At 40.2% G+C, this 24,824-nt stretch overlaps 1 protein-coding gene across 1 annotated transcript in view; it reads left to right on the plus strand.

The window, feature by feature from the left end:
• Positions 1-24,824, plus strand: part of LOC126188286 (ATP-dependent DNA helicase DDX11-like) — a 139,393-nt gene that overhangs the window by 86,497 nt on the left and 28,072 nt on the right. The window contains exons 10-14 of the mRNA XM_049929870.1: positions 3,703-3,835; positions 14,709-14,916; positions 17,322-17,532; positions 17,613-17,762; positions 17,845-17,965. Of these exons, the coding sequence (XP_049785827.1) occupies positions 3,703-3,835; positions 14,709-14,916; positions 17,322-17,532; positions 17,613-17,762; positions 17,845-17,965 (823 nt within the window). The remainder of the gene's footprint in view (positions 1-3,702; positions 3,836-14,708; positions 14,917-17,321; positions 17,533-17,612; positions 17,763-17,844; positions 17,966-24,824) is intronic.

A 24,824-nucleotide genomic window follows, 5' to 3' on the forward strand; every position in this document is an offset into this window, starting at 1 on the left:
TAAAAAAATAATAGTTACCTGTCATCTGTCACCAAGGAGCTCTACACTTGGTCCAACAGTACCCTCCTATGTCTGCTGCCTGTCTGCAAGACTCTCTTGGTTTTCCTATTTGTTTTACTTTGTAGACTTTATTTTCTTGTAATGTCCAATATTGTTGACTGCTTTTGATCTCACTGTGTTGTTTGTATCCTTTATTTCATTGTTTTTTGTTTTTAAAGTGTCCATAGCTCTCTATTGCACATACACTATGTGACGAAAAGTATCCAGACACCTGGCTGAAAATGACTTACAATTTTGTGGCATCCTCCATCGGTAATGCTGGAATTCAGTATGGTGTTGGCCCACCCCTAACCTTGATGACAGCTTCCACTCTCACAGGCATACATTCAATCAGGTGCTGGAAGGTTTGTTGGGGGAATGGCAGCCCATTCTTCACGAAGTGCTGCACAGAGGATAAGTATCGATGTTGGTCGGTTAGGCCTGGTATGAAGTCGGTGTTCCAAAACATCCCAAAGGTATTCAGTAGGATTCGGGTCAGGATTCTGTGCAGGCCAGTCCATTATAGGGATGTTATTGTAGTGCACTATGCCACAGGCCATGCATTATGAACAGGTGCTTGATCGTGTTGAAAGATGCAATTGCCATCCTCAAATTGCTCTTCAACAGTAGGAAGCCAGAAAGCTCTTAAAACATCAATGTAGGCCTTTGATGTGATGGTGCCATGCAAAACAACAAGGGGTGCAAGCCCCCTTCATGAAACACATGACCCCACCATAACACCACTGCCTCCGAATTTTACTGTTGGCACTACACACGCTGGCAGTTGACGTTCACAGGGCATTCGTAATACCCACATCCTGCCATTGGATCGCCACATTGTATCCTGTGATTCGTCACTCCATACAATGTTTTTCCACTGTTCAATCATCCAGTATTTATCCTCCTTACACCAAGCGAGGTGTCGTTTGGCATTTTCCAGCGTGATGTGTGGCTTATGACCAGCCGCTCGACCAGTTTGCTCACTTCGAGCCTAACTGTCATAGTACTTACAGTGGATCCTGTTGCAGTTTGGAATTACTGTGTGATGGTCTGGATAGATGTCTGCCTATTACACATTACGACCTGCTTCAGCTGTCAGTCAACAGACAAGATCGGCTTGTACGCTTTTGATGTTTAGGAGTGTGGAAATCTAGCGTACAGGCGTATGGCACAAGTGACACCCAATCACTTGACCACGTTTGAAGTCCATGAGTTCCACAGTGCGCCCAGTTCTGCTCTCTCACAATGTCTAATGACTACTGTGGTCGCTTACATGGAGTGCCTGGCAATAGGTGGCAACACAATGCACCTAATATGAAAAACATATGTTTTTGAGGGTGTCCAGATACTTTTGATCACACAAGTGTATAAATGCAGAAGCTATCAGACTTACATTGTACCCTGAATTTTTTTGCAGATTTGGAATATTTGACCTGATTTAAGATGCATTTTCACTTTTCTCACCACAGTTTTTAGGATAATGACACTCAAGCCACAATTTTTGTTTTGTCTTTAATAATGCACCAGTTATTTTTTAATTTACCCTATAGGGTTTCTTCTTCTTCTTGTTCTTCTTCTTCTGGGTGGCTCCACGTCTTACTTAAAGCTATTCATGGATTAAAGTAAAGTCACTAAGGGCAGTATGATAAGAAAACTAATGGTCAATGGAGGTCGGACTATATTCACCTCTGTTGCCTTTGTAAGTTTTACTGTGGCGAGTAAGTAAAAAATAAATCTCTTATCTATCTGGGTGCCATGAGCTAATACCAAATTACATGAAACCAGCTTCAAAATCCGTATGTTCATTTCTTCAAAATCATGTCAATATTTTTGCTACATGCTTAATTTAATCCATTAGGTTTTGTAGGATCATGTAAGTCAAAGCTGCCAGTCATGAAATGAGTCATTACGTAAGTAATGATAAGCTGGTAATTCGTAAAATGTTTCCAATCTATAACTTTCATTTTATCAGTATGAATGTCTTGTATGGTTTCACATTCATTAAATGAAATGTCTGAATGTGTAAAAGCCACTGTAATTAGTTATTTGCCCGTGTATCTGATTTTATTCTGCAGTAAATTATGTGCTGTGTGTGGGTGGAAAACATTGACAGTAGGTGTTACAGGACACTATTGTAGATTAGCTGACTTGATCAGGACACTTGGCAACAAGTCAGTGAGAAAAAGGTCTAATATCTAACGTAATGAAAGAAAGAAAGAGACAGAGAGAGAATGATTACCACACATTACAAAATGAATTACATTATTTAATTGTATGAATATAATAGAGGGAAACATTCCACGTGGGAAAAATATATCTAAAAACAAAGAAGATGTGACTTACCAAAAGAAAGTGCTGGCACGTCGATAGACACACAAACAAACACAAACATACACACAAAATTCTAGCTTTCGCAACCAACGGCTGCTTTGTCAGGAAAGAGGGAAGGAGAGGGAAAGACGAAAGGATGTGGGTTTTAAGGGAGAGGGTAAGGAGTCATTCCATTCCCGGGAGCGGAAAGACTTACGTTAGGGGGAAAAAAGGACGGGTATACACTCGCACACACACACATATCCATCCACACATATACAGACACAAGCATGTCTGCTTGACTTTCCCAAAATCTACCTCTTTTCCTAGGCCTCTCCAATCCTTTTTCTTCACCCTTATTCCTTCCCCTTCAACCCTTCTGCCTGAAGAAGGAGCCACTGCCTCCGAAAGCTTGCGTATCAGTGGTGAGTAGATTTTTTATTTATCCAATTAAATAATTTTATCAGTAATTAAAATGAATTACATGTCATTCTGAAATGATGGTAGCTTTCGAGCAACAGGAATGGAAAAGTGAATCAAACCAAACTTAGGGTTGACGGCCAAAACAACAGCAACAACAACAACCGTTATTTGAGAAATATGTACGCTAGTAATAGCATATGAAAACCCTGCAGCAGTATAGAAAATGATTTGTATAGATATTGACTGGTCTAATCAGATGAAGGCTTGCAACAGTTAGGTATATGAGAAACCTTTTTCAGCTGTATTCATCTGAAAATCATGGATCATATTTTTATTATTTTTTATTTTCGTTTTTGATACATTTTCAATAGATCACTAAGCAGGTGTAAACACAAGGATGAGTCAAAACATCTCCAAAAATATGACATGTTGAGTGGTCAGTAGTTAGCTCACTCTATAGGACAGTGATCAAAAGGCGAAAAAGGTTCTCATTCTTGTTTGTAAGCCTAATAACTGCTCAGTGCTTCAACTATATATAACTGATTACCATTTCACCTCCCATTATTTATATTCAACCTAGGACTTTTCATTACCCTGATGGGAAAGTATGTTTTATTTTCTTTTTAACCTTTATCAATCCTGTCTCTCCATGTCACAACTTGTATTATCATCAATTATTTCTCTAATCACAGACATGTTTGTACAGTTAATTAAATTTTTGAATTACAGATATAAACATCAGCTTCTAATCTGGTATTTTGCAACAGTTCAAAATCTGAGTGATTTCAGTGTGAGTATTGCCAGCTCATTTCAGACTGCAACTGGGTGTTGTTTCTCATGCACTCTTGACAAATTTTCCTTAAATGTGATGTATCTTTATAATTTTTAGAACACCACAAGGAAATTTACATATGACTTTGGATACTTCAGATTCGGCGTTATGGAGAGCTTTATGAATCAACAGTGAAAATACACCCAGAGAAAAAAGGTGGTCTGAAAGCTCTTCTCAGTGAAATGGTCCATGCCAGTTCCAAAAATGGAATTAAAGGAAAAGTTTCAGCAGGTACAGTAGTACAGTTTCATAAGTATTTGTCGAGAATATTGGAATTGTGATGTTTACAACTGCTATGTAAGGAAAAGAAATTGCAAAATAAATATATGAATGTATGTAGCAACAGGTTCAGTATAACATGTGATCAGTGCAGTCATTTGGAAACTATTCATTTGAAAATATTTTATGTAACTAGTCATTACAATGCTTTTAAGTGACTTATTTCTTTGTTAATTTTTTTGTGTCAGCATTATTTACAAAAACACACACTATTCATAGAATACTGGAACTTACAAAAATGTGAAGAACCTTAAATGATAATAGAGGTTTCTTTGGCAGAACAAAGCATAAATTTGAGACAGGTTTGGATGAAGCAAGGTGGTGAAGGAAAAAGGCACCAAATCACATAGAAATCTGAGTAAAAAGAAACATACAAGAAACGCCCAAATATATAAAGTTTGACATTTTTATCTTAGATGATCATAAATGTGTGACTGGCAGTATTATAAATAAATGAGCATGTACTTGAAACAGAGCACATTCTAAATACTTATATTCAGCAAACATGGACATCTGTAATATCTTAATGTAGTTCTCTTGTGGGTGGCCCCACAGAAACTTCAGGTCGGTGATATTTCATGTATTTTGAGTTGAAAGATGCAATAAATTGGGACAGATAATGAAGGGAAGAACGACATTGTCATAAGCTCAAGTTAAAGGAAGGCTTACACGATAGGTGGGCAGAATAATATACCAGCTTATTAACCTAACTTCTTCGCATGTATTATGGATGACCTGAGGGAAGTGTTTACACAGAAAATAATTTTTTTAAATTTTATTTTTATATTGTTGATATTCCAATCTGGAGTTTCTATTATTTGATTTTTAATTTGAGTCGTCAGTCTTCTGACTGATTTGAAGCAGCCTGTGAATTAGAGGAATATTATAAGAAGAAGAATTGTTTGCTTCTGTAATTTAATTTAAAATAAACAAAGAAATCAAATGGCATGGTAAGATATTTCGGCTATAATTATATTCTCATGCTTCAGTATTTTTTCTTTGCTATCTGGTAATAATCATATGTACATATCTAAAAAGAAAGATGATGTGACTTACCAAACAAAAGCGCTGGCAGGTTGATAGACACACAAACAAACACAAACATACACACAAAATTCATGCTTTCGCAACAAACGGTTGCTTCGTCAGGAAAGAGGGAAGGAGAGGGAAAGACGAAAGGATGTGGGTTTTAAGGGAGAGGGTAAGGAGTCATTCCAATCCCGGGAGCGGAAAGACTTACGTTAGGGGGAAAAAAGGACAGGTATACACTCACACGCACACACATATCCATCCGCATATACACAGACACAAGCAGACATTTTAAACACCTGAAACTGACCATTAGTGATGCTGCCCCCCCCCCCCCCCCCCCCCACACACACACTCTCTCTCTCTCTCTCTCTCTCTCTCTCTCTCTCTCTCTCTCTCTCTCTCTCTCTACTGGATCCTTCTGCAGACACGATTCAGTGTCACTTAAAACAGTTATAATAATCACAGAGATTGGCTTATATTGGGAAGGTTCGCGCAGCATTGCGTGAAGCCAAATTGTAGAAGACTGCAATTCATCTGTGACTGGGTCTTTGGAGTCATAAATACAACTACCTTATGCAGTGTAGTGGCAAAGTGCTATGGTTAGTGTATAAACTTGGTGTGGAGAAGGTCGTATATTCAAATCTCATCAAATGTACTGAAATTGTTTTTATTTCTAAATTTTTTATTTCTAAATCTAATCAAAAGACTGTATTATTTTTAGTCAATTAATTGGTATAAATGTATTTTTTTTTTAAATTTCTAATACTTTGCCGCACTGTTTTCATCATAGTATTGCCTCTTTTATTTGCTCTTATTTTTCTTCCTATCACTTTGTTTTCATTTGGAATCTGCCTGTGTCACCTATAATTTGCAACCAAGTGCCAACCAGGATTGCTTTTCGGTTGATAAAGTGGCAGCTCATGTAGGCAGTGTGAGGATAGTTTCAGGTAACCGGGGACTTCAAGAAATTACATTTTAGCACTGAAATTGAAATGTTTCTGTTTCGACTTTGCTTGTAGAATTTAGCTTTAATTGCCATGAAAAAAGTGATCCTGATTTTGGTTCTGCTGCATATTTTTGACTGCTGTTTTCTCAGATACATTGCGCATCATGAGGTTGTGATTAGGTTGGGACATAGGTTTAAATTTAGGGCAAACATGTTATCTGCACAATTCAGTCATTGGTGACTTAAAATCAGCTGTCAACAGAGCAGCTCACATTTCTGTCTTACCTCGCAGCGGCCACTTCCAACATTGCTGTCCATTACACATTAGCAGCATTTGTGACCTGTGATGTTTGTGTGTTGCCTACAGTTGAGTGTTGGCCAGCAGCCAATGTGGTAACTCTGTAGTGGCAAGTGACACATCAACTTTCTAGTAATTTTAATATTATGAAAAGAATGGATTGATACTTGTCATATAGAAGAGATGTTGAGTAGCAGACAGGCACAACAAAAAGACTACTAAACATGTGAGCTTTCAACCAGAGGCTTTATTCTAAAGTAGAGAAAATTTGAGTCTCGTAACAAATAAATACCCCACTCATACGGTTATAGTTGGTGGGGACTTCAACCTTCCCTTGATATGTTGGCAAAAATACTTGTTCAAAACTGGTGGTAGGCAGAAAACATCATCCGAGATTGTCCTAAGTGCTTTCTCCGAAAATTATTTCGAGCAGTTAGTCCACGAACCCACGCGAATTGTAAATGGTTGTGAAAACACACTTGACCTCTTAGCCACAAACAATCCAGAGCTGATAGAGAGCATCAAGACTGATACAGGGATTAGTGATCACAAGGTCGTTGTAGCTAGGCTCAATACCGTTTCTTCCAAATCCACCAGAAACAAACGCAGAATAATTTTATTTACAAAGCGGATAAAGTGTCACTAGAAGCCTTCCTAAGAGACAATCTCCATTCCTTCCGAACTGACTATGCAAATGTAGACGAGATGTGGCTCAAATTCAAAGATATAGTAGCAACAGCAATTGAGAGATTCATACCTCATAAATTGGTAAGAGATGGAACTGATCCCCCGTGGTACACAAAACGGGTCCGAACGCTGTTGCAGAGGCAACGGAAAAAGCATGTGAAGTTCAGAAGAACGCGAACTCCCGAAGATTGGCTAAAATTTACAGACGCGCGAAATTTGGCACGGACTTCAATTCGAGATGCCTTTAATAGGTTCCACACCGAAACATTGTCTCGAAATTTGGTAGAAAATCCGAAGAAATTCTGGTCGTATGTAAAGTACACAAGGGGCAAGACGCAGTCAATACCTTCGCTGCGCAGTGCCGATGGTACTGTTACCGACGACTGTGCCGCTAAAGCGGAGTTATTGAACGCAGTTTTCCGAAATTCCTTCAACAGGGAAGATGAATGGAATATTCCAGAATTTGAAACACGAACAGCTGCTAGCATGAGTTTCTTAGAAGTAGATACCTTAGGGGTTGCGAAGCAACTCAAATCTCTTGATACGGACAAGTCTTCAGGTCCAGATTGTATACCGATTAGGTTCCTTTCAGATTACGCTGATACAATAGCTCCCTACTTAGCACTCATATACAACCGCTCGCTCACTGATAGATCTGTACCTACAGATTGGAAAATTGCACAGGTCGCACCAGTGTTTAAGAAGGGTAGTAGGAGTAATCCATCTAACTACAGACCTATATCATTGACGTCGGTTTGCAGTAGGGTTTTGGAGCATATACTGTATTCAAACATTATGAATCACCTCGAAGGGAACGATCTATTGATACGTAATCAGCATGGTTTCAGAAAACATCGTTCTTGTGCAACGCAGCTAGCTCTTTATTCGCACGAAGTAATGGCCACTATCGACAGGGGATCTCAAGTTGATTCCGTATTTCTAGATTTCCGGAAAGCTTTTGACACCGTTCCTCACAAGCGACTTCTAATCAAGCTGCGGGCCTATGGGGTATCGTCTCAGTTGTGCAACTGGATTCGTGATTTCCTGTCAGGAAGGTCGCAGTTCGTAGTAATAGACGGCAAATCATCGAGTAAAACTGAAGTGATATCAGGTGTTCCCCAGGGAAGCGTCCTGGGACCTCTGCTGTTCCTGATCTATATAAATGACTTGGGTGACAATCTGAGCAGTTCTTTTAGGTTTCTCGCAGATGATGCTGTAATTTACCGTCTAGTAAGGTCATCCGAAGACCAGTATCAGTTGCAAAGCGATTTAGAAAAGATTGCTGTATGGTGTGGCAGGTGGCAGTTGACACTAAGTGACGAAAAGAGTGAGGTGATCCACATGAGTTCCAAAAGAAATCCATTGGAATTCGATTACTCGATAAATAGTACAATTCTCAAGGCTGTCAATTCAACTAAGTACCTGGGTGTTAAAATTACAAACAACTTCAGTTGGAAAGACCACATAGATAATATTGTGGTGAAGGCGAGCCAAAGGTTGTGTTTCATTGGCAGGACACTTAGAAGATGCAACAAGTCCACTAAAGAGACAGCTTACACTACACTCGTTCGTCCTCGTTAGAATATTGCTGCGCGGTGTGGGATCCTTACCAGGTGGGATTGATGGAGGACATTGAAAGGGTGCAAAAAAGCGCAGCTCGTTTTGTATAATCACATAATAGGGGAGAGAGTGTGGCAGATATGATACGCGAATTGGGATGGAAGTCATTACAGCAAAGACGTTTTTCGTTGCGGCGAGATCTATTTACGAAATTTCAGTCACCAACTTTCTCTTCCGAATGCGAAAATATTTTGTTGAGCCCACCCTACATAGGTAGGAATGATCATCAAAATAAAGTAAGAGAAATCAGAGCTCGAACAGAAAGGTTTAGGTGTTCGTTTTTCCTGTGCGCTGTTCGGTAGTGGAATGGTAGAGAGATAGTATGATTGTGGTTCGACGAACCCTCTGCCAAGCACTTAAATGTGAATTGCAGAGTAGTGATGTAGATGTAGAGAACACACACACATTAACGCAAGGACAACTCATACAAAAGACCACTGTCTCTGGTCAGTGAGGCCATACTGTGAGCAACTGCACATGGTAAGAGAAGCAGTCTGGTTGGTGGGGGTACAGAGGAGGCATGGGGCAGGGAGAGGGTTGGATAGTGGGGTATGGGTGGAGGACAGTAAAGTGCTGCTTGTGGAAGCAATTCAGGGACAGGGTGGGATAGCTAGGTGCAGTTGGGAGGTTAGACAGGGTGGGTTGGGGGAGGGGGTGGAAAAAGAGGCCAGTAGAGGAGGGGAAAAAGGAGACTGGATGCATTAGTGGGATAGGGAGCTGGGAAAGGTGAAGGACAAGGACTAACTGAGCTTGAGGCCTGGGGGGTTACAGGAACATATGATATATAGCAAGGAGAGATTCCACCTGCGCATTTCAGGAAAGCTGGTGTTGGTAGGAAGGATTCAGATGGCGTAGGCTCCAAAGTGATCATTGAAGTGAAGAATGTTGAGCAGCATGTTCAGCAACTGGGTGGTCTAGCTGTGTCTTGGTTCCAGTTTATCAATGGCCGTTCATGTGGATGGACAGCTTGTTGGTTGTCATGCCCACATAGAGTGTGGCACATGGTTGCTGCTTAGCTTGTGTATCACATGATTGCTTTCATAGGTAACCCTGCCTTTGATTGAACAGATAGTGCTTGTGATCTGACTGGAGTAGGTGATGGTTGGTAGGATGTACGGGATGCGTCTAGCATCTAGGTCTATTATAGCGATATGAGCCATGAGGCAAGGGGTTGGGAGCAGGGTGAAGAGGGGATGGACGAGGATCTTGCGTAAATTCAGTGGGAACCGGAGTGCCTTTGTGGGAGGGGTATGATGAGTGGTAATCGAATGGTGGAGAATGTGATTTAGTTCCTCCAGTCCTGGATGGTACTGAGCCATGGGTGGAATGCTCCTTTGTGGCTGGACAGTGGGACTCTGGGAGGTGGTGGGTTACTGGAGAGATAATGCCCAGGAGATCTGTCCCTACAATATTTCTGTCTGTGAAGGCCTCTGTGAGGCCCTTGGTACACTTGGAGAGGGATTGCTCGTCACTACAGATGCAACAGCCGTGAGTGGCTAGCCTGTATGGAAGGGACTTCTTGGTATGGAATGGGTGGAAACTATTGAAGTGGAGGTATTGCTGGTGGTTGGTAGGTTTTTACAGTCAGAGAGGTACTGATGTAGCCATCTCTGAGGTGGAGGTCAACACTGGGGGAAGTGGCTTGTTGGATTGAGGAGGACCAGGTGAATCAAATGGGAGAGAATGTGTTGAGGTTCTGGAGGAATGTGGATAGGGTGTCCTTACTATTGATCCAGATCACAAAGACATCATCAATGAAAAGTGAACCAGGTGAAGGGTTTGAGATTCGGGGTGGTTGGGAATAATTCCTCCGTATGGCTCGTGAGTAGATTGGCATAGGATGGTGCCATGCGGATGCCCATTGTTGTAGGATGGATTTGTTTGTAGGAGATGCCTTCAAAGGTGAAGTAATTGTGGGTGAGGGTACATTTGGTCATCGTGACCAGGGAGGACGTCGTAGGTGTGAAATCAGCTGGGCATTGGGAAAGGTAGTGCTTAATAGTGACAAGGCCTTGGGCTTTAGGGATATTAGTGTAAAGGGAGGTGGCATCAATAGCGATGAGCAGGGTGCCGTATAGTAAAGAAACGGGTACTGTGGAGAAAGGGAAAATGGTTGGTGTGTTATATATAGGAGGATAGGTTACGGATAATGGGCAGAAAGTGTTAGTCTATGGGAGCAGAGAGAGTCTCAGTGGGATGACAGTAACTGGCCACAATGGGGTGTCCTGGGTGATTGGGTTTATGGACTTTAGGAAGCATGCAGAAGGCAGAGTGTGGGGATTGGCAGGGGTAAGGAATGAGATTCACTCAAGTGAGAGGTTCTGGGATGGGCCTAAGGATCTGAGGAGAGACGAGATCCTGTTGGAGTGGAGTCCTTTTGCCAGGTAATCCTTGTGATTCAAGACCACGGTGGTGGAGCCTTTGTCGGCAAGTATGATTATAAGGTCAGGATCAGTTTTTAGGTGGTGGATTGTGGTTCTTTCTGCAGATGTAAAGTTAGCTTCCATGTTGAGGGATTTGAGGAATTATGGTGAGGATGGTTTGAGGTTAAGAAATTCTGCAATGTTAACAGGGAGAGATTTTGAGGTAGTGGATGGATCATGGCTGGATGGAGGAGTGAACTGAGCCAGGCAGGGTTCACCATTGGTTGTGGGTTGAGTCTTATTTTTAGGGTTGGTGGCATAAAAGTGTTTTCACTTTAGGTATCAGAAGACGGGGAGAAGAAGCACAGCAGGACTGAATCTGGGTGTGGGACAAAAGGTAAGCCCTCTGTCAGAGAGAGAGAGAGAGAGAGAGAGAGAGAGAGAGAGAGAATGAGAGAATACTTGTGTGGGACTAAGGCTTTTAGAGGAAACTTTCATGACTGTGTTCGGGGTCTGTTTAGGTTCTGAATTCTGTATTATGGTGGGAGGGAATTACTGAGGGTGTGGTAAATGTAGTAGGTTTGTGAGACATGCTTTGTCAGCTATGAGAGAATGTGGGAGAGGCCTCAAGCTTCATTAGTCCCTGTCCTGCACCCCCTACCCTTCTCTGCTCTCACTCCAGCGCTGCACAACCTTCTATCTCGCCTGCACCCACAGTCTCCTTATTCTCCTGCTCTATTTGTTTCCTTTTATGACCCACCCAGCCTCACAACTGCACCCCTCTTCCCCTACCAGGGTGTATAAGCACACAAGGAAAAAAAATTCCCAGATTTTCCCCGGATTTCCCAGTTAAAATACACTTTCTCCCGGATGAAAATACACTTTTAAATGTTAAGTGACAGTATACTTTCCCTCAGAATTGTAAAACTTATCACTCTTTTGAAGGGTTAAGGTTTTATGCACCGGCTTGAACTTCCCGGCGCATCAGTAAACAACTGCGAACGAAAAAAAAAAGAAAAATATTTTATGTGCAGCAACAAGTATGCTGTATATTTTCATATTACAAAAGTATAATTCGAATTCCACCAAACACAGCAAGTTGGTTTCCAAAGTGTTGAAATAGAGATTGCGATGCGCTTTTGCCAGTCAGTCATTGCTTATGTCACGTGATCTTGCCAGCCAATGAAAGCAGATATTCAGAGCATACAACAAGGCTTACGAGAAAAACAGGCCGTGACATGTACATCATGAAGGTAGGCCTGGACTGTTCATGAACACACAAATAGGAAAAGTTAATGGTTTAAATTAATATACAAGTGTGGATACAAGAAAAGCTACGCTTTCACATATAATACTGGTTTTGGAGATCAATAAGCTATCAGAAAAGCTGCACTTTCACATATAAACTGGTCCCTTTTTTTCTTTTCTTTCTTTCTTTCTTTCTTTTTTTTTCACTTTAAGATACATCACACAAATATGCCAGAAATTTTTTGAAATAATGACGTAAATGTCTGGTCTTCTGGGCTCGAAGTTGTTCTAAGTGGCTGGTCCTCAAATGGTTAAGTTTTAAATGAGAGTCAACACAATGTGATTTAAGAAATTCATTGCACACTTTCAGATGTAACATAATTCATCTTGCGTAAAAGGAAATTTACACTGAAAGTGACGCATTTAAAACCACCATTTGCACTATTTTCCCGCGAGCTATTAGAAACAGGTTCATTTCAGCAGTTGCCATTGACCACCAGAAAACAGTAATACTGCACGTGTGCAGCTACAATGACGTAGGAAACCTGTATGTTTGTACATTTAAAGCATTGAGAAATATTACATTACATCATAAAAGAAACAGGGCATCAGAGGATACACCAAGAGCATCGGAATTTTGTAAACTATAATAAAATACATAATTCTGCTTACAGTGCACATTCGTGTGTCCTGATTCACAATGAAGTAGGCCCCAACCTGGTATTAAGCCTTTCAACATGGTTTTCAGGATATAAATTTTCTTGGAGTACCAGTACTGCACTATCTCATGTTTGGTTCTTTATTATGGCATAATGCCATATGTGCCAGAAGATGAAAACTTGCAATTGAAATCCAGCAAACAGTTGAAACTAACCAATAGTCTGGAATGAAGTAATTTGTTTCAGATAAATTGACTGCCTCAGCAGAAAAGATTAATAACAGCCAAATTTCTTTAGCAAGCCAACGAAAATAAATTCATCATTCTGCAAGGCGATTAATGCTTCACTGTCAAAAGCCTGGAAATAAAATAAAAAAATTAAAAAAAAAGCTCAATGTGTTTTAGCCTTCCATAATTATGTGAATATATTTTAATTCAGTTGATGGCTCCCGACCTCAGAAATCCGTTTTCCTTTCATTTGACGTGAGAGCTGTAAACAAAGAGGAAACAGCAAAATCACTAAATGTAAACACTGTGTGCCACAAAAAGTTTTTTGGCTAGCATCTTGCTGCTTCCTACAGCCGATACAGCCAACAGGCTTACTTCAAGTAGCCAGAAGTGAGAAAATGCACTGTTCATATGCGACTCAACTGCACAGATGCATGAGCTCTGGCAACTGCTCTAACGAAGCTAATGTAAACAGCTGTGATGTCCCGCTCATTGCGAGTGGCTGTTTTGAAGTATTGCATAGTCTTTTGTCCTAATGCCTTTAACAGATTTTTCTGTTGGCAGATGCTGCGTGTGCAGTGTGTTTAGTTGTAAATGATGCATTTCCTTTACAACTTAAGTTTTACGTTGCTTTTTTTTCTTTTTTTTTTAGTGCTGTGGCATAATTCTGTAGTAGTGGAATACAGCAGTATTCTTTGTCGGACTATCAGTTCTTAGCAGTCAAAATTACAAAAAATTAACTGAGACATAAAACACTGAAAAATTCGCAGAATTCTAAAAAAATTCCTGTGTTTTTCCCAGTCTTGTTCCTGACAGAAAAAATTCCCGTGTTTTTCCTGGATTTCCCGGTTGTACCAGGGCATATACACCCTGCCTACCTTGTCACCACCACATCCCTGTATGCTCCCACAAACATCACTTTACTGCCCTGCGTTCCAACTCTGCTATCCCTTCTCCCCTCCCTGCCCAAACCTCATTCTTACCCCCACCAACCAGATTGCTTCTCCAATTGTGCACAGATGCTCATAGTGCAGCCTCTGTGACCACAGTGATCATATCATGTGTGTCATAGTGTGGCCTCAGTGGCCAGAGACAGTGATTTTGTGTGTGTGTGTGTGTGTGTGTGTGTGTGTGTGTGTGTGTGTTTGTTTTCTACTTTAGAACAAGGCCTTGTGGACGAAAGCTCACATGTTAAGCAGGGTTTTTGTTGTGCTTGTCTGAGACTCAACATCACCTCTATATGGTGAGTAGCAATCTATCCTTTTCATAATATTGTCTTTATTCCATCCTGGATTTTCCATTGTTCATCAAATAATTTTAATATAACTATACTCAACTATTTGCTTAACAGTTGACCACAACTAAACCAAACTATTCTCCCCTAACATTGAATGTAAAGTGTGCTTTTCGACAATATTGTCATAATAATAACTTTTTGTGATTTATAATGGATAGAAATGTGTACAAATAAATTTACAAGTGACAACATACTTTTCAGAATAAATTGTTGTAAAAAACTCATGGCTGTTCTATGCTAATTTTTTAAAGTTAATATTTTTAAAAATTGCTATTGAAATATGTAAATTTCATTAAAAAGAAATGAATATTTTAATTCCCTACTGCATTACCATATTCTAACGTTAAAGCTTTATCATTTTACTTTCCATTGTGTATAATTGTGTGTTCCCCACTCACCACAATATTTTCAGAATTGTGAATGCTTTCATGTTTTTTGCGTGTTGCAGAGCAAACACCCTTGCAAAATACTGTGAGGAAGGAAACCTCTTTTGGGAATCCACTACCATCTATAGTGTCATTCCTTGAAGCCTTGACAACAAAGAGTGATGATGGGCGAGTGCTGGTGTCCATAAACACAGTGCTTGGGAAGGGCAGACTGCGCTTCATGCTACTCAACCCTGCTGCACACATAGAGCCCATCATCAAGTTGCCAAGGTCTGTCACACTGCCACAAGGTGGATTCTGCACATATTATACCAAATATAAACCTACCTTCAAAACTGAATTCGCCTAAGATTGGTATTTTTATTATTTGTTTGTTGAATTTCATGTATAATTCAGTTCTATCATGTTTATCTAAATTTGAATATAATTGAAAAAGAGTTATTACATTTTTGTGAAGAGTGGAAGAAAAACCTGATATTTTGATAAGCAGTATAGGCTTTATACATTTTTGAGATGTGTGATTTGTTTGCTCAGTAGGTATCTGTCATACTATAAACCAAAGACCCAGGTTTCAATTCCCAATTGATCCAAGGATTTTTTTCTGTTAATGTGAAAAATATTATGGTATGGAGTTCTAATTTTTAACTGTGGGTCCTTCCTTCTATAATTGGCTGCCTGTCCATTCAAAACTCAAGAGAACGCAAAGACATCCTACCACCAGTGGGCCCTTTCTGCCACTGGAGTTTGTTGAGCACCTCTGTAATGCTCCCACACTGACTAAAAGATCCTGTGATGAAATGCGCTGCTCTTTGTTGGATCTTCTCTCTCTTTGATCAGTCCTACTTGGTAAGGAACTTCGATTGATGAACAATATTTAAGAATCATTCAAATCAATGCCTTGTAAGCCACTTCTCTCATGAACGTGTCACATTTTCTTCAGATTCTTCCAGTGAACCTCGGTCTGGCATCCTCTTTTCCTTTTGTTTTTTCATGTGGTCCTTCCACTTAAGGTTGCCACGGATAGTTGCTCCCAGGTATTTTACAGTAGATACTATTTTTAGGAATTCGTCATCAATAGTGTATTTCACAGTAGCAGATTCCTTTTTCTATATGTATGCACAATCTGTTAACTTTATTTACATGCAAGACCAGCTGCCAGAGCCTGCACCATTCATGAATCCTCTGTAGGTCATTCTGCAAATCGATTTTGTCTTCTGGCATTACTACTTTCTTACAGACAACTGCATCATCTGCGAACAGCTTCCGATTATTACTACTGGATCATTGATATACAATAATCAGGGACAAATTATTTAGTTTCACCTGAGTGCTTCGGTAGATAGGTTTTTGAAAATCTGCGTATTACTAGACACAATTTGTGCATTTTCGTCAGGGTCTGCAGTAGAGTTGCGCAGCACATGCCGATAGTCCGTTTATCTGCATAGTTTAGTTTTCCATGGCCCGTAGTATGGACAGGGACTGCGATTGTTGTGTGTGGATGTGAGCCGAGTTGGTGGCACTTCAATCTCAGCTTGAGGCTGTGATGGCTTCGGTTACACAGCTTGAGGCTGCAGTGAATGGGCACCACTATTGTGGGCCGGCCGTGGGGATCCAACGGACGTCCAGCACGTCAGAGTCTTGCGATCGGTCCTCACCATTTTCCAACCCAGTTACTGCTGGCACTCTGGCTGACACCTCACCTGTGGTTGAGTGGGAGGTTGCCCCGAGGCAAAGCAGGTGGCGAAAGACTTCTCAGGTGACCACACGTAAGGCCTGCCCGGTTTGTCTGACAAACAGGTTCCACGTGCTGTCTGTGGCTGACACTGTCGCTAAGCCAGATGTTGTCGCCTGTCCTGTTACAGAGGAAACCACTCAGCCTGCAAGATCCGGGCAATTGCAGAGGGTGGGATTATTGGTAATTGGGAGCTCCAACGTTAGGTGCGTTATGGGGCCCCTTGGGGACTTAAGTTTTTCTTTGACATGTACGTCAGTTTCTTCATATCTCTGAAATTTGCTCAGAAGCTCTTATTTATTCTGTGGATTCAGGAGGATTGAGGTCCAAATTGCTGTCCAAATATCCACATTCATTTTTTCTATTGTTTTCTTAAATTCCACACTGGGGCTTAGTTCTCTTCAAAACCATGCCACCAGCTCCTTCTCCAATCCGAGCATGTGCTCTGTGTCTAACGGCTTTGTTGCCGATGGGGTATTAAAACTTAATTTTCTTTGTTTTCTCCATCTTCAAAACTTGCAATATTTTTGTTGATATCCTAATCGAATGCCCAGTAAACTTATTAGTATCGTATTTTGCTGAAATGAATTTGTAATATATTTGTATCGTGAGAATGCAGTTTCTCAAGGTGACATCCTGGTATGAAGGTTTCTTGATCTTTTTTGCTGCACCAAATCAGAATGAAACCTTAAGCTTTCATCAATAACCTAAGTCACAACCACCACCATTGTTCATCATGAAAAGCTCAAGGTTATACTCTAGTTTGACACAATATATCTGTGTGTATGAAAATTCAGTCATATCCTGAATTTTACTCAGTTGTCCTAGATATTTTATGCAACATTTTGAAAAGTTTGAATTTGGTTTGAAAATAATATGGGAAGTGTAAACACAAAGAATGAATGAATTTATAAAAACACACACCCACTGTTGTTAATTCCAGGTGTGTAATAGTCGCTGGGGGCACAATGCAGCCTATTTCTGAATTCAGGAACCGCCTATTTCTGGCAGCAGGTGGTTCTCCAGAACGAGTGATGCAGTTTTCTTGTGGTCACATAATCCCACAAGAATCTATTTTGCCTATAGCTGTGACTTGTGGACCATCCGGTGCTGAGCTGGACTTTTCCTATCAGCATCGTGAGAAGCATAATCTGGTCAGTAATTTGAGTGTTTCCATTGCTCGTCTAAGTGGTGTAACTTTCTTTACACTTAACCTTACTCTTTTTTCCATCAGATGCAGGATCTTGGCCGTATTCTTGTGAATGTTTGCAATATAGTTCCAGCAGGTGTTGTCTGCTTTTTTCCCTCTTATGATTATGAAAGCAAAATATATGCATTTCTGAAAGAAAATGGGTTTATTGAAAAAATACAGCAGCGGAAACAGGTATGTGCTGCATACCGTTTGTTTAGTATGAATATTGTTATTAGCTGAACGAAAAATAGTAAAGAATTATGTACTGACTTAGGTGTTTCGTGAGCCCAAGACTTCTGGTGCTATAGATAAAGTTCTAGATGACTACGCACTCTGCATAAAAAAAGCTTCCACAGGTGGTGGCAGGGGAGGAGCACTGATGTTAAGTGTTGTTGGTAAGTACTTAGCATAGAGCAGTGCTTTAAAATGTTTTTCGACCGTGTGGCAATGACTGCTGGAATTCTATGTCTTTTGTAGCTTTAATTGGTTGGTGTTTGCCAAATATAAATTTATTGAACAAGCAAATTATCTGTATATGTGCAATTTGTGGTGTGCTTATTTTCTGAATGTTTATTGGAAAATAGTTGTGTAGTTGGTAACTGCGGCCTTGCTCTGTGGTGATTGTGGACAATTTTTAAAGTCTGTCCTTTGAATAACCAACTTGCCACTATGACATTAAAAGCTGATTGTATAAAGTTTACTGACTGAGAGGCCAATTTTGACCTTAGTTCAGGAACTGAACTCTATTAAGGTCTCCACTGTATTGTACAACACAAATCTTGATCCCCCAAAGGACATTCACTGTTGATCTAAATTAGCACGACACATGCATGGTAACTCCACTAAAATCAGCTGTCAACTCGATTATCACACTTCGATCGCAGGTACAAAGTCAACATTGTAAAGGAAAGCACAGAAAGGAGTTGCTGTTGATTTTAATTCACAGGACAAATAGACTGGAAATATTTGAAAATGTAAGACTATTTTGAAAAAGAACAAGAAAGCATTCATTCATGACAGGGTATAATTTTAAGATGCACTTTCCAATTATTAAATTTTATCTCTCTGTATTTACATGTGCTGTGTAGACTGGAGCAAAACAGTGTCAAAACTTTTTAATGTTGAAATACATAAAACTGGAATCTGTAATTCTGTCAGCCACAATATATTCTTGTTTCCAAACCATTCAATGACAATGCAGATTTTCATCTCCAAGTTATATGCATGGTGTATACATTTTAATACACTCTGATAAATTTATTTTCATAAATTTTTTGTGCAATAGGTAGTTTATAATATTATTTGTTACATTCTAGTTCAATACTTCTTCCAGGTAACTCCCCCTATTCTGTTGAGGAGTCCCTTGAAAAATTAAGCTGATTCCTGTGTTATATTGTTGATTGCATTTACATAAACTTATGGCTTTTCATTGTTTGGGTTCATAAACGTTTTATTTTATCTGCTGTTATGTTTATGTTGTAATTTCCTGAGATTTGCTCCTCAATTTGGTCCTACGAAACTAGACGTGTAAAATAAAATAATACAGATTTAAATAACATTGAAGATTGCATTTCATTCACAACGTCAGTAAACAAAGTGACAGTTGCAACTTCAAATAAAAATATTGTTCTCTTTGTTGATGACAATCAAAATGAAGACAAAAGAGAAGGTGTTTATGTTGTCTGGTAAGAATGTTTGTGTAAGTTAAATGGCTGCAGCACATCGCGTATTTTGAACTAAAAATAACCTCTAATTACAGGAAGATGCGCCACGTGCAAACCAGGGTTCTGTTATAGAACTATTGTATCAGAACTGCGTCTCAATAAAAAATTAAAAAAAAAATCTTCATTGGAATTCCAATTTTACAGAAGAAGATTACAATGACTCACACACAAACATTAAATAAAAGTTCAGTGTTGCTTGGGAAACATGAAATAAGAATGGTAACATGGAAAATAGGTAGAGAAATTAAAGAACTGGAGCTAAAATAAATGAAAAAAGCAGGCTTTGCAGCTAACATTTTATTAATTTATTCCAAGTTTCTGCCTGTTTTTCCGTGGGATTGAGTTTTTGATCCTTCGCTGGTCATCAGGGTTCAATATGAAGCAGGACTCATCAGTCAACACAACCTGACTGTCGCTTGCCATACGGCCGACAACCAGTTGTGATTGTCTGGGGCGCCATTTGTTTTCATAGGAGGACCCCTTTTTTTGTCATCCACAACACCCTTACAGCACAGCAGTATGTTGATATTCTACACCCTGTTTTATTACCCTTCATGGCAAGCTATGCTGAGCTTACATTTCAGCAAGATAATGCCCACTTGCACAGGGCAAGAGTTTCTACTGCTTGTCTTTGTGCATTACAAACCCTACCTTGGCCAGCAAGAGCACCAGATTTTCCCCCCTGCCCAAGTTGAGAAAATTTGGGGCATTAAGGCATTGTGGGCAGGACTCTCCAACCAGCTTGGGATTTTAATGATCTAATGCCGCTGGTGGGGAGGCTTGCGTGCCTCAGCGATACAGATGGCCGTACCGTAGGTGCAACCACAACGGAGGGGTATCTGTTGAGAGGCCAGACAAACATGTGGTTCCTGAAGAGGGGCAGCAGCCTTTTCAGTAGTTGCAGGGGCAACAGTCTGGATGATTGACTGATCTGGCCTTGTAACATTAACCAAAACGGCCTTGCTGTGCTGGTACTGCGAACGGCTGAAAGCAAGGGGAAACTACAGCCGTAATTTTTCCCGAGGACATGCAGCTCTACTGTATGATTAAATGATGATGGCGTCCTCTTGGGTAAAATATTCCGGAGGTAAAATAGTCCCCCATTCGGATCTCCGGGCGGGGACTACTCAGCAGGACGTCGTTATCAGGAGAAAGAAAACTGGCGTTCTACGGATCGGAGCGTGGAATGTCAGATCCCTTAATCGGGCAGGTAGGTTAGAAAATTTAAAAAGGGAAATGGATAGGTTAAAGTTAGATATAGTGGGAATTAGTGAAGTTCGGTGGCAGGAGGAACAAGACTTTTGGTCAGGTGATTACAGGGTTATAAATACAAAATCAAATAGGGGTAATGCAGGAGTAGGTTTAATAATGAATAAAAAAATAGGAGTGCGGGTTAGCTACTACAAACAGCATAGTGAACGCATTATTGTGGCCAAGATAGACACAAAGCCCATGCCTACTACAGTAGTGCAAGTTTATATGCCAACTACCTCTGCAGATGATGAAGAAATAGATGAAATGTATGACGAGATAAAAGAAATTATTCAGGTAGTGAAAGGAGACGAAAATTTAATAGTCATGGGTGACTGGAATTCGTCAGTAGGAAAAGGGAGAGAAGGAAACATAGTAGGTGAATATGGATTGGGGGGAAGGAATGAAAGAGGAAGCCGCCTTGTAGAATTTTGCACAGAGCATAACTTAATCATAGCCAACACTTGGTTCAAGAATCATAAAAGAAGGTTGTATACGTGGAAGAATCCTGGAGATACTAGTAGGTATCAGATAGATTATATAATGGTAAGACAGAGATTTAGGAACCAGGTTTTAAATTGTAAGACATTTCCTGGGGCAGATGTGGATTCTGACCACAATCTATTGGTTATGAACTGCAGATTGAAACTGAAGAAACTGCAAAAAGGTGGGAATTTAAGGAGATGGGACCTGGATAAACTGAAAGAACCAGAGGTTGTAGAGAGTTTCAGGGAGAGCATAAGGGAACAATTGACAGGAATGGGGGAAAGAAATACAGTAGAAGAAGAATGGGTAGCTCTGAGAGATGAAGTAGTGAAGGCAGCAGAGGATCAAGTAGGTAAAAAGACGAGGGCTAATAGAAATCCTTGGGTAACAGAAGAAATATTGAATTTAATTGATGAAAGGAGAAAATACAAAAATGCAGTAAATGAAGCAGGCAAAAAGGAATACAGACGTCTCAAAAATGATATCGACAGGAAGTGCAAAATGGCTAAGCAGGGATGGCTAGAGGACAAATGTAAGGATGTAGAGGCTTGTCTCACTAGGGGTAAGATAGATACTGCCTACAGGAAAATTAAAGAGACCTTTGGAGAGAAGAGAACCACTTGTATGAATGTCAAGAGCTCAGATGGCAACCCAGTTCTAAGCAAAGAAGGGAAGGCAGAAAGGTGGAAGGAGTATATAGAGGGTTTATACAAGGGCGATGTACTTGAGGACAATATTATGGAAATGGAAGAGGATGTAGATGAAGACGAAATGGGAGATAAGATACTGCGTGAAGAGTTTGACAGAGCACTGAAAGACCTGAGTCGAAACAAGGCCCCGGGAGTAGACAACATTCCATTTGAACTACTGATGGCCTCGGGAGAGCCAGTCATGACAAAACTCTACCATCTGGTGAGCACGATGTATGAGACAGGCGAAATACCCTCAGACTTCAAGAAGAATATAATAATTCCAATCCCAAAGAAAGCAGGTGTTGACAGATGTGAAAATTACCGAACTATCAGTTTAATAAGTCACAGCTGCAAAATACTAACGCGAATTCTTTACAGACGAATGGAAAAACTGGTAGAAGCCGACCTCGGGGAAGATCAGTTTGGATTCCGTAGAAATGTTGGAACACGTGAGGCAATACTGACCTTACGACTTATCTTGGAAGAAAGATTAAGAAAAGGCAAACCTACGTTTCTAGCATTTGTAGACTTAGAGAAAGCTTTTGACAATGTTAACTGGAATACTCTCTTTCAAATTCTGAAGGTGGCAGGGGTAAAATACAGGGAGCGAAAGGCTATTTACAGTTTGTACAGAAACCAGGTGGCAGTTATAAGAGTCGAGGGGCATGAAAGGGAAGCAGTGGTTGGGAAAGGAGTAAGACAGGGTTGTAGCCTCTCCCCGATGTTATTCAATTTGTATATTGAGCAAGCAGTAAAGGAAACAAAAGAAAAATTCGGAGTAGGTATTAAAATTCATGGAGAAGAAGTAAAAACTTTGAGGTTCGCCGATGACATTGTAATTCTGTCAGAGACAGCAAAGGACTTGGAAGAGCAGTTGAACGGAATGGACAGTGTCTTGAAAGGAGGATATAAGATGAACATCAACAAAAGCAAAACGAGGATAATGGAATGTAGTCAAATTAAGTCGGGTGATGCTGAGGGAATTAGATTAGGAAATGAGACACTTAAAGTAGTAAAGGAGTTTTGCTATTTAGGGAGTAAAATAACCGATGATGGCCGAAGTAGAGATGATATAAAATGTAGACTGGCAATGGCAAGGAAAGCGTTTCTCAAGAAGAGGAATTTGTTAACATCGAGTATAGATTTAAGTGTCAGGAAGTCGTTTCTGAAAGTATTTGTATGGAGTGTAGCCATGTATGGAAGTGAAACATGGACGATAACTAGTTTGGACAAGAAGAGAATAGAAGCTTTTGAAATGTGGTGCTACAGAAGAATGCTGAAGATAAGGTGGGTAGATCACGTAACTAATGAGGAGGTATTGAATAGGATTGGGGAGAAGAGAAGTTTGTGGCACAACTTGACTAGAAGAAGGGATCGGTTGGTAGGACATGTTTTGAGGCATCAAGGGATCACAAATTTAGCATTGGAAGGCAGTGTGGAGGGTAAAAATCGTAGAGGGAGACCAAGAGATGAATACACTAAGCAGATTCAGAAGGATGTAGGTTGCAGTAGATACTGGGAGATGAAGAAGCTTGCACAGGATAGAGTAGCATGGAGAGCTGCATCAAACCAGTCTCAGGACTGAAGACCACAACAACAACAATGCACTAATTGCATAGAATTTGGATAATATCCCTCAGGAGGACATGCAGCATCTCTATTAATCAATGTCAAGCCAAAAAACTGCTTGCTTAAGGTCAAAAAATGAACCGGTGCAGTAATAGAAAGTATGACATATTTGAATCTCCTTCAAATTGTGAAAGGCATAATAACTGAGCATTTTATTTGAACTTGTAGGTAGAATTAGTCAGTTTTGCAGATGATACAAGCATTAATTTGAAGGCAAGCGAAGAAGCAACAACAAGGGAAGTAGTGAATATCTTAAGTTATTTAATTACACAAATGTGCAATCTTTCAACTTGAAAATTCAAGGACTGAAAGTAACTGCATGTTATTTAGCGGAAGAGGAAAATTGTGACTGTAGATTAATGTAGAGTAGTGGGTAGCAAGAGAACAGGACTGGGGGTGGTTGTTGGAGAAGAACTATTGGTGACTGAGGCCTGGAGAGTTGTGTTATCAAAGGATGCATTGAAAAGACAGTTTGCATAAATGTAATTAAGAAAGGGTAGGTGTTTTTTATTTATTTTTAATTTTTAAAGAGAGGTTGGCAGATCCAAAGAGCACGGGTTGTGAAGCAGCCATTGGGTGTTTGTCATGGCAATGCTATAGGCCATGCAAAAGATAGAGCTGGGGTTGTATACAACTTGACTGCTTTCACAGGTGACCTGCGAAGCACAAAATGCTCAATTTCAATGTCTGCTTCACAACCTGTGCCATTTGGATCCTTCCACCCAACACCAACTTCTCTGAATTCCATAGATGGAATTCTTCTTTAAAACATGTCCTCCTGTGCCCTTTATAACGAATCCCCCTGCATGCACCATTGGAGGCTTGGCAGTGCCATATATCTGTCTCATTGCCTCATGGCTGTCAGTTCCCCATTCTCTTAACCCTTCCTCCTCTTCCTCTCAATTTCTTTCTCCTCTCAGCCACTCCACTTGACACAACCCACACCTCAGTCAGCCTGAAATGCTGGGACAATGTAGCCGGGCATATGTTTGTGGCATATGTTTGTGTTGTATTAGCTCTGTTGGTCATTGTCCAAAGCTCAGTAGCATTTTCAGTCTAGTTAAAGTGACTGTTGACATCTCAATGATGCAACTATATGGTACAGAGCTACCTTAACTCCTTGCATTATTTGTATGCCACCTTTTATAACAAAAAATAATAAATACAGCAAAAATATTGAGGTTCTTGGGTGTGGATGTTGAAAAGTTAAACTGAAAAATGTGTATTATAGCCCCGCTTTTTCTTCTTCTTCTTCTTCTTCTTCTTCCCCATGAGAGTAATTGCAAACTGTGGGGTTGTAGACATCAATAAGGTAACACAATATCAATCACAGATTTCCTATGGGGTAACACCATGGGTAACTCCTCACTTAACTAAAAAGTGCTGACCATACAAAAGAAAGCTTGTGGAATTGTGTATATAGTTTTTGCCCTTAACACGTTGTAGACATCTGTTTATTGGGAATACTAACC

This window comes from Schistocerca cancellata, chromosome 5 (assembly GCF_023864275.1).
Source record: "Schistocerca cancellata isolate TAMUIC-IGC-003103 chromosome 5, iqSchCanc2.1, whole genome shotgun sequence".
NCBI lineage: Eukaryota > Metazoa > Arthropoda > Insecta > Orthoptera > Acrididae > Schistocerca > Schistocerca cancellata.